The sequence below is a fragment of the Monodelphis domestica genome, chromosome 7, assembly GCF_027887165.1.
Source record: "Monodelphis domestica isolate mMonDom1 chromosome 7, mMonDom1.pri, whole genome shotgun sequence".
Lineage (NCBI taxonomy): Eukaryota > Metazoa > Chordata > Mammalia > Didelphimorphia > Didelphidae > Monodelphis > Monodelphis domestica.
This window is the reverse complement of record NC_077233.1, coordinates 128,946,149-128,965,191: the sequence shown is the minus strand read 5'-3', so window position 1 is coordinate 128,965,191 and position 19,043 is coordinate 128,946,149. Positions and strand designations below refer to the sequence as shown.

The 19,043-nt window shown below is 35.4% G+C and overlaps 1 protein-coding gene across 1 annotated transcript in view; it reads right to left on the bottom strand.

Annotated features, from left to right (window-relative positions):
* The window catches only part of GLIS3 (GLIS family zinc finger 3), a 601,540-nt gene that overhangs the window by 409,925 nt on the left and 172,572 nt on the right, over positions 1 to 19,043 (bottom strand). The window contains exons 3-4 of the mRNA XM_056805458.1: positions 11,742 to 11,949; positions 1,742 to 2,879 (exon numbers count right to left, since the gene is read on the bottom strand). Coding sequence (XP_056661436.1) covers positions 1,742 to 2,879; positions 11,742 to 11,949 — 1,346 coding nt within the window. The remainder of the gene's footprint in view (positions 1 to 1,741; positions 2,880 to 11,741; positions 11,950 to 19,043) is intronic.

The window sequence follows — 19,043 nt, the reverse complement described above, 5'->3', positions numbered from 1 at the left end:
AATATCAGGGAAAATGACATAAATACATTAAAATTATTAACTTTCTGAATGAGTTTCCCTACATTTTTTTTCTCTCCTAGAAAGCAGGATTCACCTAAAAAGTATATTGGAAAACAATTTTGACATTTTTTTAAAAGCATACATGTGGGGCAGCTAGGCAGTTCGGTGGATAGAAAGCCAGAATTGGAGACAAAATGTCCTTGGTTCAAATCTGGCCTCTGACCCTTCCCATCTGTGTGATCCTGGGCAAGTAACTTAAGTTTCCATTGTCTCACCCTTACTGCTCTCCTGTCTTAGAGTCATATTGATTCTAAGCAGAAAGTAAGGTATTTTCTTAAAGGCAGAAATAAAAGTTATTGATTGTGGAATAGAAAAGACAACAAAGGAATACATTTAATGGCACATAAAAATAGGCTTGGCCTTAACACATTCAGGTTTGGGCTCTTAAGACTCACCATAATCCAACCTTTGGGGACAAGAACTCACTGTTTGATAAAAAATGTTGGGAAAATTGGGAAACTATATGGCAGAGACTGGGATTAGACCATACACCAACATGAAGAATGAAGGGTACATGATCTAAATATAAAGAGTGATAGCAAAATCAAATTAAAGGAGCAGAGAATAGTCTACAATTTAGGAGCAGAAGTCTGGGGAAAAATTTTTGCAGCAAGTATCTTTGATAAAGAACTAATTTCTCAAATAGAGAACTAAGTCCAACATGTGAAAAGAAAGGTCATTCTCTAATTGATAAGTGGTCAAAGGATATATAAATAGGCAGTTTTCAGATGATGAAATCAAAGTCATCTATAGCAATGTGAAAAAATGCTCTAAATCACTCTTGATTAGAGAAATGCAAATTAAACAACTCTAAAGTACCACCTCACACCTATCAGACTGAATAATATGACGGAAAAAGAAAATTATAAACGATGGAGGGGAAGTGGGAAAATTGGGGCACTAATACATGATTGGTACAGTTGCAATCTGATCCAACCATTATTCTGAAGAACAATTTGGAATTATGTTCAAAGAACTCTAAAACTGTATACCCTTTAATATATCAATACCATTTCTAGGTCTATATCCCAAATAGATAAAAAAGGGAAAGGACCTATTTATACAAAAAAAATTATTGCAGTTCTTTTTTGGAAGTCAAAAATTGGACATCGAGAGGTTGTCCACCAATTAGGGAATGGCTCAACAAATTGTGGCATATTCTAGTTATGAAATACTATTCTGGTATAAGAAATGACAAGCAGGATGATTTTAGAAAAATCTGAAAAGACTTACATAAACTGATGCAAAGTGAAATAAGCAGAAGCAGAATATTATATACAATGACAGCAGTGCTTCTTGAACAACTGTAAATAGCCTAGTTATTCTCAGTAATACAGTAATCCAAGATAACCCTAGAGACACATGATGAAAAAAGCCATCTGTCGTCTCATAAAGAATTGATGGAGTCTGAATGTGGATCCAAACATATTATATTTCATTCTCTTTATTTTTTTTTCATTTGAGAACTCTTCTACAAAATGATTAATATGGAAAAGTGTTTTATATGATTACACATGTTAAATCAATATCAGATTGTTTGCCATCTCAGGAAGGGGGGTAAAGGCAGGAAGAGAGGGAATATAATAAGAAGGGAGAGAATTTGGAATCCAAAACCTAAAAAGAATGAATGTTAAAAAATTTTACATGTAATAAGGGAAAAATTATTTTTAAAAAGACTCACCGTACACTTGTTTGGCTTCTCTCCTGAGTGGACTCTCATGTGGATCAACAGTTTGTATCGGGCATTGAATGGCTTGTATCTTCTAGGGCAACCAGCCCAAAAACATGTAAAGTCCTCTCCTTTCCTCTGGTCTATGTGAACTTTCTCTATGTGCCGTACAAGCTCCTCTTGCTGATCATATGTTGCACTGCAATCAATCCAGCGACAGCAGTGTTTTCCATTAAAATCATCTAATTCTCCATCCTCTTCTTGATGGGGACCTTGGGCAGAAGGTGGCAAAGCAAGTGGGTGGGGATGGTGAATGAGCTCAGGCTGGTGAAGGTGCGGATGGGCATGGTAAGGTGGTGGGGGCCCTTGTGGTGGTGGTGGTGCTGGCAAAGGAGGAGGTGGAGGGGGAGGAGGAATATCAATGGCACTACCTGGAAAGTCATCCAAGCGTTCACTTTTTAATAAACCAGCTGATTGTCCCTCTGAAACAGGCAGGCCTTGCTGTACCACCATGTTGTTCATAATTGCTGACTGTAAGCTGTTCTGCTCCAGCTGTTGCATGCGCTGGTACTCTACCACCCCATTCTCATTGTAGGCAGGGATGGTGAGACTGCCACTTGTCACCAGAAGACTTCGTTGAGTGCTTGGAATAGAACATGACTGGGGAATACAGCTACCCCTAACTCCTAGAAAATGCCCATAGACCTCTGGTTGTGGGGAGATATTGGCAGGTGATGCCCGGGAACCATTAATATAGGCAACTAAGGATGTTGGGGAAGTCCGGATGATTGTGTTGAAGTCAATGCCAATGCCATCAGACAAAGGGGAAAGGGAAAGGGCTCTCTTCTTAGAACGGGCTGAGTGAGACCTGGTTGAAGAATGTCTGGGGCTAGGATAAGGAGAGTGGCTGTTTTCCATGCCGAAGAGATAAGATGGTAATGAATTGGAGACACTATTGTTGGACATAGATGTCCCAGGTGGGATGCTAAGTAAGTCTCCTAGATCACTGCCATTCTGAGAGCCTGAGTTGGAATGAAGGGAAGGAAGAGCCCTGTAGCCATGGGACCATTCTTGCTTCACACTCAACGCTGACTGACTTTCTGATAGGCTCAAAGTTGTGGATGCCAAAGACTCCCGTGACATGAGGGACCTAGAATGGCCAAGAGAAGAAAAAGACAAATGTTTTAGCAGGTTCTTGATTTCCAAAGAATTAAAAGAATATCTATAAGCATCTATGTCTTTCTCTTTATCATGTACTGAAATTAATAGCCCCAGTTCAGGGCTATAATTAAACTTAAACCCTTTTCTTCTTTATCACTGACATTTATTGTGAAGAAATATAAAGGTTGGTGCTCACAAGGATGACAAAAGTCTATTGTTATAAAATTTTTTGAAGCTCAGAAATGACTAATAAGTAGATCTTAGATTGTCTTTGAGTTTTGCAGCATTCAGGATAGAAGGAAGAAGGAAAAGAAAAGAAAAAAAACAATATTTTAAGGGATATTACTCTTGAGAATTATAAACAATTTTTATTCATACCTTACATACCAAATCAACCCAACCAGTATGCAGTATGCATTAGTTATTGTACTATCTGTTATAGAGAATACCACCATCACCCCACCACCCCCTTCTATCCCTTCTGAATACTTTAAAGAAATGAAGAATTTTAATATTTCAAGACAACCATAGAAGTAAGAAATGTCTAGAAGGTGACATATGATTGTGGATATGGAGATAGATGTTAGTTTATATAGAGATAATCAGGGAAGGTTTTATCAAGGAAATGAGATTTAAGTTGTAGGACTGAAGGAGGAGGAGTATTTGGATGGAGAGAAGAAAAATGTTGACATATTGGATTCCAAGACCCAACACAATGAAATAGAAAAACAAAAGGAATAATGGGTAGAAGTTTATAGGGAGGAAGAATTCACTTATGAGGGAAAGGCTATTTACAATCAGCACTATTCAAAAAATGGAATGGTTTGGTTGCTCTATGAAATATTTGGTTTCCCATCATTAGAAGTGTTCAAACATTAGATGGTTAACCATCCATCAAGCATGTTAGAAAAGGGATTCTCACTAAGCTAATAGGTAAGAATTGACATGTAAGGTCCCCTCAAACACTGATATTTATTCACTGTAAGAACAAAGAGGGTTGGAGGTTCAATGTGTAAATCGATTAAGCTAAAATGAAGTATTGAAGAATTTGAGTTTTAGGTGATAAGGTAGAAAGTAGGATGGAGTCAAATAGGAAGTAACTACATATTGCCATCAATAATATCAGCAATGAGTGCTATAGGTATCTTCACATTTGAACTATAAAATCCAAGAGGTAGCAGCTATGTCTAAATTATTTTTCTTTTTGGTCCACTGTCCAATAATAGAGATTTGCACATAAAAAGTGCCTAATAAGTAGCTATTGAATGGATGGATAGATTCAAAGGCACTACTCCTTTGAAGCCAAATCAAAGTTATGAGAATGACTTGCATAGAGGACTGAGAGGACTATTTCATGACTCCCAGAAATTTTTGTCTGTTGTATCTTCAGGCATCATATAAACATTTAAAAAACAATTTCAGCCACTGATAATACTTCAGCCAATTATGAATACAGATCTATCTCATATCTTTGGAATGTAGCATTGGAATGAGAAGCAAAACTGAGTTCAAATCTTATCTCAACCTTTTAATTACTGTGTGCCTGTCACTTGACTTCCGTGAATCTAAATCCCTTAATCTGTCAAATGGGAATTAAAATGTTTACTACCCACTTTAAAGGAGTTAGTGAATGGATTAAATAACATCTATAAAACACTTTTGAAACCTTAAAGTGCTTTATAAATGTGTCATTTTATTATCATTCTATTATTAACTTTGAAAAATCTCATCCTAGAAAGAATTTGACATCTCATAACTTATGATGAGATAAAAAATCCAACCCAATTCCATATTTTATGATTTGTTTGGACCTTATATATTATAACTTGCTAAACTTAAGTTGATGATCACCACAGCCCCTCTTAGCTCTGACATTTAGGAGTCCAACACAAATGGTTTTTGTTCTTGCTTTAGCCACTTAAAAATTTCATCCTGTTCTATGATTAAGCTGTTTCCTACACATATATGCAAAAGTAATTATGGAAACAAATGTGTTGGAAATGGCAAGGTTATCATAACATAAAAATTTATATGCCTCTTTTTACCCCACTATATCAACACAAGATGGGTCTAGAAAATTGGGTTGCATTCATCTGTATTTGTACTGGCAATCTATTGAGATGTATGTGGACATGTGGGAATCGTTATCAATTTTTATTGAACCTTAAAAAATCAGTCTTAAATCAAAATTGCCTAAATCCTCATGAGGCTTCTCAGACCAAAGAGCATCATTATTTCTGCTAGAAAAGAGCAAACCATTACAAAAGAAATGGGATAAGGAGTAGAAAGTATCATCCAGGGTGCCAATTTCTCTCTTTTTTTCCCTACAAAGTGAATCCAAGGACACCATTTTCTGTATGCAAATATTAAGGCATGTATAAGGAAAACATGTCAGTTTCCAGGTTCTCCACATAAGGTGATCAAAAAGGGATCAATGAGCTTTTCCCAGTGGATGAAGTAATGTTTGCCAATGACGTTAATGGTTAGAGTGCAACTAACTGACCTTGACATAATTTGGCTTGTTCCTACACACCCTCATATTTCTGAAATTCAATCAGATCACACCCAAAGAGAGAGTGAAGGTCTTGTAGAGGTATAATTGGACTGAATTTTGATGCCTAATTCAATCATTTTTCATATTTCTGTGGATTGGTCATCATTGTGACTCCCACCATGCATTCCAGATAAGTCCCTTAATCTTATTGTTGAGAGTTTTCTGGGTTCCATTGGTCTCCCAGGCTTCTTCCAAGACATGGAGTGGAGCAGTAGTGCCTCTGGTTCACTGACAATGCCATCTTAAGTAAGTAGTGATAGGTCCTGATTCCTAATCAATAGGTTGCAAGTCCTTTAGAAAATATAGAATCAGGGTTATAAAGATCAAGCCCAGTGATCCTTATTAGGTGGAGGATATACATCCTAGATTCAGTAATATTGGTATATTCCTTTTTTAGAAGTAAGAATTACGTTTTAAAAGAATTTTATTCCTTTTCGCTTGCTTTGCTTATTAGAAACTTAAAGTTGTTCTAGGTTTGAGGTCAGGAAGAGTTCTCAGTAGCTATTTGGTTCATTCTCTCCAAAGATAAAGAATTTATTTTGTATGCATCAGATTATGGCCAATTTATGGCTAGGACTAACCCTGATTATAGAATAATAACTCACATTTCTATAATGCTGTGAGACTAACGAACTGCTTTCCTCACAAAACCTTGGGAGATAGATCCTGCATATATTATACCCATTTTACAACTAGTTTCAGAGGCTGGATTTGAATTGAGTCTCCTGATTTCTGGACTCCAGCACTCTGTCTACTATACCATGTTGCCACACAGAGATGAACTCCTCATAAATAACTTAGCATAGTGCCTGGCACATAGTGGGTGTTTAATAAGTATTTATTCCCTTCCTCTTTTTTATTACTTTTCTAGTATACTTGATCATCCACATATTCTACATGCTATGAGAGCAAACTGAGTTTAAAAAAAATAGTGTCTGGCACATGAGAGGCACTTAATAAATGCTTGGTTATTGATCAATTTTGTTTTTCTAATATTTTTGTAATGAATTTTCCCCAAGGTTAAAGCAACTATATTATTCTTGCAGAAACAAAAAGAAAACTCTTTATTCTCTATGTTTCTAATGGCTAGTAAAAATGATACTTATTATAAAGGCCAGATTGAACTTCTTTTCTCTCTTCTCTTTATCTAAATCTTTGTCATAAATAAGTTCTAGACTTGATCATCTTTAATATCCATTCTAGCTCCAAGACGTAGAACCCTAAAAATTTTTCTAGATTCACTCTTTGTGAAGGCTATTCTAAACGCAAAAGCCTTCAGGGATTCAGTTTACATGAATTCCCATGATATTTATGGCCTCTTGTCATTTTTAAGCTTAAATAAATACAACTCCTGTTTATTTATATACTCTTATAGCTTTTTCAAGCACTTCCCTTAGAATTACTCTGTGAGGTGGATAGTAGAGGTATTATAATCCACATTTTATAAATGAAATTGCTGAAGCTGATAGAGCATAAGTGAGTAGCCTGAAACTACCTTACACAGGTAGTTTGTGCTAGACTCAGATTATATACCTAAACCTCTTGATTTAAGGTCCACCCACTCTTTCCAAATAGGGCTACCTTTCATGAACCCTTTAATAATACCACTTAATTTATCAGTTGCATATGCAACTTGCCACCTTATGTGGACTTGGGCAAGTTAGTTGCTTTCCTAGAACTTCAATTTGTTCATCTGGAAAATGAGGCAGTTGGACCAGATAATCTCTAATGTCCTTCAAACTTTGATTGCTATGATCCTCTGTTTTGTTTAGTTAAATCAGATTATAACCTCTTCAAGATCAGATTTAAATCAAATTGACATGTACTTGACAAGTATTAATAGGCATCAATTCTATGTCAGACACTGTGCTATGCACTAGCTATACAAAGGCAAAAATGAAAGAGCCCCTTTCCTCAAAGAACTTGCATATTTGGAGTCCATATTTTATATTACTCTGTATAACCCACAGAGGCTTTCCCTCCAGTTTTCAATATGGAACATTATATATATATATATATATATATATGTATATATATATATATATAATCATCAGTCTTATTGGCCAAGCGATGGCTCCGAGAGAGGTTGCAAAGTATTCAGAGCTTCATTTCTTTCAATAGGTTGATAATACTCTACTTGTTCTCTGATCCTAAAGGTGTTATTTCTGGTAGATGGCCAATTTGGAGATCTGTCTACGTAAAAGGAAAGCAGATATGGTTCAAATACAATAGAATGGATAGGAAAGCACAGAGCCTGTGGTTGAAATGCCATTGTGGTTAATGAGGTAACAATCACTTGTCAGGGCATGACACATGTGTGTTTGAGCTTTAAGACAGGAGAGAATTTTGGTGACTAGAGGAACTCAGTCAAGTGCTATGCCAAAGAGGATAGCTCGCCAATGCTTTTCCCACAGATCCTCTGAGCTCACAGGAGCTAGTCTTTGGGGGTCTAAGCTGGTTGCTCATAACCTTTATGGGATGTTTGGTCTAGCCTTTAACTGCACTGGGAGTCCTGGTTCAGGAAACTAGGGAATTCTGAACTATGCAACTTCTAAGACTAGAATTGCCTGGACTTCTTGACAGTGAATGGTTTCATAATATGGAAGAGCTGAAAAAGTATCCTTAGGGATATTTCAACCCAACCCACTCCAATTCCTGCCCTCACATTGTACAGACAAGGAAACCAAGATTTCCTAAAGCCCATAAATGTATAGGGCATTCCATAATCTGTCTATTGGATATACTCCAAGCAAACCATAATTGTCACTGGAGAAGTCTTGCTCCTCTGCTAGCCAAGAAAAAAGGTAACTATGGCAGTTCCTTCTAGCATTTATTAGCTGCTGCCTTGTCTCTGTCACTAGCTATGTAACCTTGGCCAGGATTTTTAACCATGGTGTAGAAGAAAGAGCACTAGATTTAGCCTCAGAAAACCTCAAATCCAAAACTCTCAGTCGCTATATGACCTTGAGTGAGTTTTCATCAGAAAAGTGTTAATAATGATATTTGCTCTAGTCAGAATGGATCCTGGTAAGGGGTCATGGAGTTCATCTCATCCAATCCCTTCATTTTATGGATGAGAAAACTGGGGTTTGAGGAGTCTTACAGATCTTCTAATTCATTATTTTCATTTTACAGATGAGAAAGCAAAGCTTAGAAATGGAGAGTGACTCCCTCAAGATCCCATATCTCTTAACCAGCAGAGCCAGGTTCACAGGATTCATATAAAGGAAAAAATTTTGCAAAACTAAATGCTATGAAAATTTCATTCAAAATTAAAGAAATGAACATTAAAAAATAAAAATGAATTCACATTTATAATTCCTTGGTTTCTTGATTATTATGGAAAGACCTGGAGGGGAAGAGAGAACCTGGAATTCACAATATAAAAACAAATGTGAAAAAAATAAAAGTGGGAAGATAAAAGAAAAAGAAGGAAAAGAGAAAGAAAGAAAGAGAGGGGATAAAGACAGAAAAAAGAGAATGAGAGAAAGAGAAGGAATAAGAGATAGAGTGGAGGAAAGAGAAAAGAAGGAAAGAGAGGGAAGAAGGGAGGGAAGGAAGGAAGGAAGAAAGAAAGGAATAAAGAAGGAAGGAAGGAAGATGCTTTACCAGTCATTGTTCATCATCATTTGTAAAATGAGTATCAAAAGAATTATTATACCTTATATAATTCAGAGGATACTCAAAATAATAAAATCTACATTAGTATTAGAAGAAATAAATTTTTAAAAGGCAAGCTCCATATAAATACTAAATCATTTTTATTCTTCTTTCATCTGATCAATAATTGTCTTAAATTATGGAAGATGGCATCTTGTTAGCATCTTGGGCTTCTCAGTTAGGGAAATTGTTTACCTTTGTGAATAAGGTAACTTGAGGAATAAGTGATACTTCATTTGCCATTTTTAAGCAAAAGTTACAAACATACTTATGAGACTATGTGATGTGTCTCCAAAGTCTTAGTGACACTTTAAGTACTAATAACATAAAAAGACTTTTAGATCCTCCTGTAATATAAAATATCTATGTTCTATCCCCTATGATGTTTGTCTTCCCAAGCAGTCTCACTGAGTAAAACAAGGAATGATTTTTGCATAACCAGTAGAAGTTTGGGATTTGCACAAGACAGTCACATCAACCCCCCTCATTTTTATTAGTTGGTTTGTTTGATTCTTCATTCATTTTTGCAAGGTACCCTGTGGTGGGTAAACCATGGAAGTAACATTTTTCCCTTCCATCTTCTACTTCTCCCTAGAAACCAAAATACCTTCAATTTAAACTAACTACCTCTCCATCCTCAATATGCTTGATGGAAACATGTACCTTCATTTTATGCAGCACAAATAAGTCTTCCTATAGCTTAAATTTAAGTTTCACATCTTTTAAGAGCCACACCCCTCCCCCTATTCCCATCCCAGCTTGGACTTCTTTGTTCTCACTGTAAAAGATTCTTACTTTAAGGAAAACAACCTAGATTTCTCCCATAAAGAGTATCACACACACACACACACACACACACACACACACACACACACACACACACACATGCACCTTTAAAGTACTTCCTTTCAAAAACAGAAGTCATCCTAAGAAATTAAATATGTCTGAAACCAAGATGATAATGATTCATTCTTGGCCAATTCAGGGAAAAGGTGCTACTAGAGTTATATGGCATAAATTTTCTATGCCTTCCGTCATGCTGTTCAATTGATTATGAAGACTCTGCCTTCAAGGCTTATACCTGGACATGGCATGGACAGGAATATGAAGGGCTCCTGATGACACATACCCCATGAGCTCAACTAATTTTGCATGCAGTTCTCAGGAAGTTGGAGGAATCTCTTGAGGCATAATCATCAATGGGGAAATGACAGGCTGCTTCCTATCATGAAATATCTTAAGTTAAAAAAAAACAAGCTTCTAGTTTGTAAAAAATAAAAAAATTAAAATGGCCTTTTTCTTTTGCTCTTTTAAAAAAAAAAACCTAACCTTCCTAGAATTCTATGATTTCATAGCCACTCTTAAAACAAAGTAATACATAATATTTTCAGAAAGAATAGAAAAAAAGAAAAAGAAACCATTTTTTTTTACAAATGGTAGACCCTGAAAGAAGAAATAATGTATTCCAATTATTGAAATGAATAAAGTTTATCACATAGGAGCCTCCAACTTTAACTGAGCCTCCAAACTTTAAAATGACTTGACCAAGGAAGATGGCTACCCCTTCCTTTCATTATCCATTATCCAACCTGCTTGATGGATCTCCCAGTAGAAAGAAAAAAATGGAACTTATTTCCAGTATTATTCACTGGACATTTACTCATATTAAATGATGATCTTAATACTTGAACCACAGTCCTAAGGTAGTTCTGTGGGAAAAGCACTTTGTAAGCTTTTAGATGTTGTATAAATGTGAGATGTTGATATAGCTATAATTATTGCCTTGCACTCATATAGTTTATCTCCTCAGCTAGGTTTTAAGTTCTTGGAAGGCAGGGACTAGTTCCTTTTCTTTTTGTCTTTTGTTTCTCCCACTTAATTCTTGAAACTAGAGCTCAAAAAAATTATGAATGCTGAAAAAATTAATGTTGAATGAATGAATAAATGGCAAAGTTATAAACATTTATTAAACATTTACTATGTTTTGGGCTTAATCCTAGGGAATGTTGCAAATAAATCTACAAAAGTATTATTTTATTTAATTGCATATTATTTTTGCAATCATATATATGCATATATATACACATATATATGATTTTCAGGCACCTTATACAATGGATTAGCAAGGAAGGTAGGCATTTTGATCTCAGATTTCTGTTGATCACATTATTATTCATGCATTTATGTCATCCTTATCAGGGACTTGACAAGATTACAAACAATTGTAATGCCTACTAGGCACCTTAAAAATCCTCCCTGTGCTTTATTTAGCCCTACTAATATTACAATTCCCATCACTAACCATTTTGAAGTAGATGTTGGATGGTTACTTGCTAGAGATTTTTATGTGGAATCCTACCCAGTTATAAGTGTGACTGGATGATTCCTGAGGTCCTTATCCTTCTTTGATCCAGTAATATTTAGCTCTTATATGCTTCCCCATTTTAAAACTCTTCCTCCCAACCAATATTTTAATGAATCAAATATAAATTCTACATTCATGTCATACTTTTAGTGATTGAAATAGCATGACTACATGCATGTAACTTTGTGTGTAGTAGGGGAAATGGAGGGAAAACACTCCTGGGGAACGTCATTATACTGTAGAGAAAGAAAAACAAATAAATAACTCAAGACCTGGTATCTGAAGGAGGTATATTCATGTTGGTTGCATTCATTGCTCTCTGTAAGCTAGGACTGATCTGGTTGCATGCTGTAGAGACCTGGCTTGCAGGAGGTGATATGGGTCCCAGCCGTTGAACCATCATGGGGCTGCTGGTGACCACTAGATTGTTGCAGCTGCCTTTTCCAATGGACTTGCACTGAGGTCCATAGCCAAGACCCCCTAAAAACAAATGAAGCAGATTAGCTTTCATGTCCTATATGCAAGACAGTAGCATACATACACCCCCCCCCCCATTCATGCTAAACCCCTTTTACTTTAAACTTCCGCTTAATTCCATGGTTTTTGAGGTTGGAGAAACAAAGGGGAATTCTATTTATTTATTTTTTTACAGTAGAGATGAAGTTACCATAATTATATAGCAAGGACTTTAGCATTTATACAGTGACCTGTAATCCATAATATTCTTACATGTTGCTCTTTCTGTGAAAGCTGTAGCCCGAGCCAGGAAAAACTGTTTTACATGCTTACATATCTAAAAGCCCTTCGCAGTTTTACCAAATACTTTCTTGAGAAAGACCTTTATAGGTGAGTGGGACAACTATACCCTTCCTCTCTGGAGAAATAAAGTGAGGTTTTGAAATGTGAATTAACTTACTCCAGATGCCCAGCAAATACATATCAAAATTATAATTAAATCCAGATCTGCCTCTCTATGAAAGGAGTATTAGAAAGATTGCCAGAGGGACTGGAGGCAGCCAGACTTGAATTCAGATCTGGATTCAGACATTTCCCAGCTATGTGGCCCTGGGCAAATCACATAATCCCCATTGCTTAATCCTTACCACTCTTTTGCTCTGGAACCATTTCATAATATTGATCCTAAGACAGAAGGCAAGAATTTCACACACACACACACACACACACACACACACACACACACACACACAGTGTTGGAACATTATATTGATTAGATTTGTTAAGTCTTTCATAGTTGAAAATCATTACAATATTGCTGTTATATACAGTGATCTCTTAGTTCTGCTTACTTTATTTTGCATCAGTTCATGTGAGTCTTCCCATTTTTTTCTGAAAGTATCCTTCTTGTCATTTCTTTTAACATAATAGTTTTCCATCATAATCATGTACCACAAAGTATTTAGCCATTCAACAATTGGTGGGCGTTCTTTTGATTTCCATATTTTTGCCACAGCCCCCCAAAAGAGTTGCTATAAATATTTGTGTCTATATATATATATATACATATATATATATATGTATAATCTTTCCCTTTTTCTTTGATCTTTTTAGGGTGCAGACCTAGAATAAGTATTGCTGGATCAAAAGGTATGTACAGTATTATAATATTTTAGGCATTGTTCCAAAATTTTATCCAGTTCACAACTCCACCAACAGTTAATTAGTGTATCTATTTTCCCTCATATCTTTCATTATTTGCCATTTCTGATTGATATGAAGCAATCCTTAAGAATCGTTTTGATTTGCCTTTCTCTAATTAATGTTTATAGTATTTTTTTTCCTATAGATAGCTTGATTCTTCTGAAAACTGCCTGTTCATATCCTTTGAACATTTATCAGTCGGGGAATGGTTCTCACTTTTATGATTCAGTTCCCCATATATTTGAGAAAAGAGCCCTTTATCAGAAAAAAAAAATAACTTCCTGCAAACATTTTTCTATTATTTTATTATCCATAGTACCTTTTGTCAAAATGTAGTTTCACCACTAATTATCTCTTCAAACTAGATCTGTTTTTGTTTTTTCTTCATCTGAGATTATAATTGCTACCTTTGCCTTTTTTCCTCTGCTGAAACATAATTGATTCTGCTCCAGTCCCTATTTTAATTCTATATGTGTCTTTCTGTTTCAAGCGTGTCTCTTGTAAGCAACATTTTGTTGGATTCTAGCTTCTAATTCATTCTGCTATTCACTTCCATCTTTAGGGTGAGCTCATCCTATTACATTCATGGTTATGATTACTGTGTGTTTTCCTATATCCTATTTTCTTCTTTTCCTTTTAACTCTTTTTGAAAAGGAAACTTGATGAGGACATGTAAAAGAAGAACACTATTATAGGTTTAGCTTTCCAATCCTAGCTCATCCCCATCCTTCCAATAATCTGTTTCTTAAGACAAGGCCAGGTATCCAAAAACCAGAATGATGGGATTCTTGAAGAAGTTTTCTTCCTGACAGCAGTAGAGGAACCAACTCTGGCAGAAATTTTTTTTTATTTTCATTAGGAACAATCTTCCAGTGTTAGAAAATTTGGGACAGTCCCAAAGAGAGGGGAAAAAAAGAAAGAAACCCACAAGAATCTTTGCTGTGAGAGAAAAGTGAGAAGTAGAGAGAGGAGAGGCAAACACTGTCATGAGTCATTTGTAAAAAATAATAATCATAGCCAAATCATTCAAGACATTCATTCTGCAAGGTTATACTTTTTTTCAAACATTTTAGCAAACCACCTGGTCAAGTCTGGGTGACTGTACATTCTGTTCCCATTTCTTCCAAATGAAATATTTGAGCCCAGTTTTAGCAAATGAAGTTTTAAGAATTTCTCACCAAATTCATGTGTGTGTGTGTGTGTGTGTTTTCCCCATTACTGGGACCTGGGATCAAAATAATCCAGGATCATGTGACTACAATCTTCCTTAACCTTATTTCAAAGTAAGAATCATTTTGGCTCATTTTATTTAATTTTATATATTCTTAATGATATAAATAAGCTTTCTTAAATTCACTTGGTCATCTTCCATAACAGTCACATCTAAGAATTCTAAACACAGTGAGACACTGGACCTCTAAATGGTCATCTTGACCAGATCTCTGAATCATGTACAGTTTAATTTACTTCTCAAAAAATCCTAGTAGTAGTCCCTAGGATTTCAAGGAGGCACTAGTTTGGTATTGGTTTTAGGAAGCTTAAAATCCCATAACTTCGCACTTTCAATTTTCTCTAATGTTTAAACTAAATGTTTTCCATTCATCCCCAAATCATCCAGACTTCTTGTACGTTCATGAATCAGCATCCTCGCTGTTCTGTATTCCTTAATCAAGCACAGACTTCATCTTGACAACAAATATGTCGAATACTTTTTGTTTAATTCATTGTAAGCTTTGGAATTAAGGTGTGGGTTTGACTCCCCCTTCAGATTCTTAGGTGTGTGACTGGATAAGCCATTTAACCTCTATCAGGCTCAGTTTCCTTATGTATAAAAAGGGGGTAATAATAGCACCTCCTTCAAAAGTTTGTTATGAGGATCAAATGAGATAATGTATGTATTGTATTGTATTGTTCACTTGTGACCAATCCTTCATGACCCCATTCGGGGTTTTCTTTGCAAAAACATTGGAACGGTTTACCATTTTCTATTCCAGCTCATTTCTCAGATGAGGAAACTGAGGCAAACAAGGTTAAGAGATAAAGTCATCCAGCTAATAAGAGTCTGAGATCAGATTTTGGAGCCTTCCTGACTCCAAGGGTAGTTCTCCATATACTGTGCTACCTAGTTGCCCTATTAGCGAAGTAATAATCTGCAAACAACAAAATATTATTTAAATGTCAGCTATTGTTAATAGTAATCCTAGTCTTGTCCTAGTCCTAGTAGTAGTTGTAGTAGTCATAGTAGTAGAGTGCTACATTTGGCATTATCTTCCATCTCTTAGATCAATCAAAAATATCTATTAAATATTTACTATATATCAGGCACTGGACTAAGCAATGAGCATACAAAAAGAAGCACAAACAGCCTCTGAACTTAAGGACCCCTTGAACAAAGTCATTTATTTATTCATTCCAAACTAGTCTTCTTAGCAAAATAAGACTTACACGGAGTAGTACCTAATAATAAATAGAGATCTTTTTTTTTTCCAGAGCAACCCTGTGAAACCCTTGTGAGATAATAGTGTTTTGAGATTGACAGATTGCTCCTCCAGACTGTGAGGTGGGGGATTCAGCCTTCTTATTTTCCAGACAAGGATACTGGGTGTCAAGGAAGTAAAATGATTCATCCAAGGATATGGAGCTAGATAGTATCAGAACCAGAATTTGAATTAGAGTCTCCTAATTCAAGTTCAGTAGCTTTTCCCCAAAAGTAGGGAGGATGCCTATAGAGAATACATGTTAGGAATATTACTCATAGAACCATAGACAACTCAATTAGAAGGGATGTTAGAAATCATTTAGTCCAACCCCTTTATTTTGTAGGTTTAGAATAAATACATGGACCAGAGAAAGTATTTCCCCAAGGTCACAAAATATAAGTAGAATATCTCAAATTTCAATCCAAGATTCCTGGCTTGGATTCTAGGACCCTTTCCACTATTCCTCACTGTTTTCCTTTCTTTGTTTCTTTATGTACATTTTCTTAGTATCTTTAGCAACTTTTTCCTACATTCAGCATTCACAAATTTTACTAATAGTGCAGTGTGCAAGACCTCACATTTGGGAGTTTGCAACCTAAGAATGAATGGTACCCAGTGGTATAGTGGTAAATGTTTGACAACCAGTTCTCAGAATATATATGGGATACACTTTATTTTAATCTACATTATTAACGTTTTCTCTATCACTTCCTTAAGTCTAGACAATCAAAGAAACAATAAATGAAGTCCTGATTTATAGCATTTATTGATTTTTCTTATATATAAATTGCCACATTGAAAATTTAATAATCAATTCTCCCTACACAATGGCACTCATCTCTTTTTTGTACATGTGCAAGCAAGTATGTGTCTTGCCATTTTTGTAGTAACACTACATAGTAACACTACATAACACTGATAATTTTCTGTGAGAATAAATCAAGTCAGTTTTATAAAGATACATGCATCATGTACCTTATAAAGTGGAGGCAAACAGCTGTTTGACTACAAATTATTATAACAATCTACCTGTATGACAAACGTCTCAATCCTATCCTCCCATCAACACATGCTCACATTTAGATTTTAAACCTGTTGTATATTAGAGACTCAGAACTTTGCCAATCAGAAATCCATATCTGCCAAGGGTCTCTCTTCATTACTTCCTAACTTCTGACACTACTTCCTCAGAGGACTCTAGAACCCAAAACCAAAGCTTGAAGGACCAGTTGAGAATAGGTGGTACTGGGTAGTGCAAAGTCCAGAAGAAGACATGGGTTCATAAAGGACACTTTCTAGTCCGTGTCAATATGGATCAAGTCATTTAACCTTTCTCCATGTCAATTTTTTCCTATAAAATTGGGAGGAGAGTAGACTCTATAATAGCCTCTATGGTACCTTCTCAGTATAAATCTTTGGTCCTAGTATTCTATAATAACCTATGCCAGATCACATTCCAAGCTTACTTAAAAATTTAGATTCCAACTAACCCTCTCTCTCTCTCTGTCTCTTTCTCTGTCTCTCTCTGTCTCTGTCTCTCTCTCTCTCTCTCTCTCTCTCACACACACAATCATACATAAATTCAAAAATCAAAATGAACTAACAGAAGAAAATTAAGTTTTGTCACAAATATAATATCATTAGGAAGGGACCAAAAACTTATGCAGAATAAGACAGAGTCAGAGATGCAGAGATAAAAACGGAGATTCAGAGACCCAGAGATAAAAACAGAGATACAGAGACTAAACCACTAATTAATCAGTCCACTCTACCCCCCAATCCATTCTACTTTATTAACTCAAAAACTATTGTATGCACCCTGTCACAAGTATAACCAAGAATCCAATAAAATTAAATAATGTTTGTAAGAACTTTGTAAACCTTAAAATACTCTATAAATGGTTGGTTGCTATTTTATTTTCCTCATCATATTGTAGCTTCTCCTCCACCAAACACACTCAGTCAATAACAGCAAAGGAATGAGCTGATTTATTGATGCTTGTTAAATAACAATGGGAGGATAACTAACAGTTGCAGATATCTGCACAAATGAAACCTTTTCTCTGAACAGCTGTTGACCTTTCCACATTTGGCTCAGCTTTAACACTATGTAATTACCATAATTCTAGAATTATGGGTAAAAATCCCCATTATGCAGGTATACAGTTACCTCTTTGCATTCCTATCTTTTTGCTAAAGACATTTAGATTTCATTGGAAGTAAAAAGGAAAGAATGTTTCAATTCAAGAAATTTTTATCAAGCAATCATTATTTTCAAAGAACCATTTAACTTATAAAAGCAGATAGTATAAGTATAGTGGAAATGGCTTTAGAAGCCTGATTTTGAATCCTGGCTCCATCCTTCCCTTCCTGGGTCTCAGTTTCCAACTCTGTAAAGTGCGAGAAATAGGCTAAATGATTGGTGTGTTACGTTGGAAAGAAAACTAGATCTTGAGTTAGAAAACATGGGTTCAAATCTCAGGTCTACCACATTGTATGCCAGTTTTAAGAGTCTTTTGATAAGTCTTGGTACTTCAGTTCTCTCTTCTGACTAAACAACCTGATTGTTTCTTAATATAAAATCCCAGGCTTAAGTGAATTATATACAGTCTATTCTATGCCCCTGAGCATTTGAAAATCCAATTCTACCAGATGTCTTCTGTTTTTATAAGGTACTTGGTACATTACATCTTTATATTGTGAATTCCAAATTCTCTCTTCTTGCCAGTCCTTCCCAAACCCATTTAAAAGGCAAGCAAAACAATATCCATTATACAAGTAAAATAATTTTTCTTTTTCTTTTTTCTTTCTTTTTCACTACTCAATTTCAATGTTGGACTTTTTTTTTTTTGGTTATGTTTTCAGTTTGATGAAACCAATCATTTTACCAGGTGTCAATGTGACAGAACAAAAAGTTTTCAGTTGGCCAGCTTTGAATGTTCTTTGGCTCATCATTCCCTGGAAACAAACTGTATATCTCTGCTAACTACCAGATGTGCCATCTCTACCCATGTGCTGGTTTTCTTTTTGAAATAATGCTTAATTTTAGACACCACATAGTTTTAAAATTCACTTATTGCTCAAATAAAAAAAGTATGTACCTTAAAAAACATGTATGTTTTAGATTTGACAACCTAGTAAATATGGGAAATGAGATCTATTTCAAAGTCCATGAATTAATAACTAGGCCTAACAAATTTAGTATTTTTGATCAGTGTTTTCTATTTGGGTCATAAGATTATAAAACTTAAGATTGTAAGAGGCATCAAAAATCATCTCCAACCTCCTTCATTTTATAGAGCTAGAATCTGTCATCCAAGAAGGAAGTTACCCAAGTTACTGACTCAAGATCATATAGTAACTAACTGTAGTTAGACTAGGACTGGAATCTTATCACTTTAAATTCAATTAAAGCTTCACTTGATACCGTGCTTG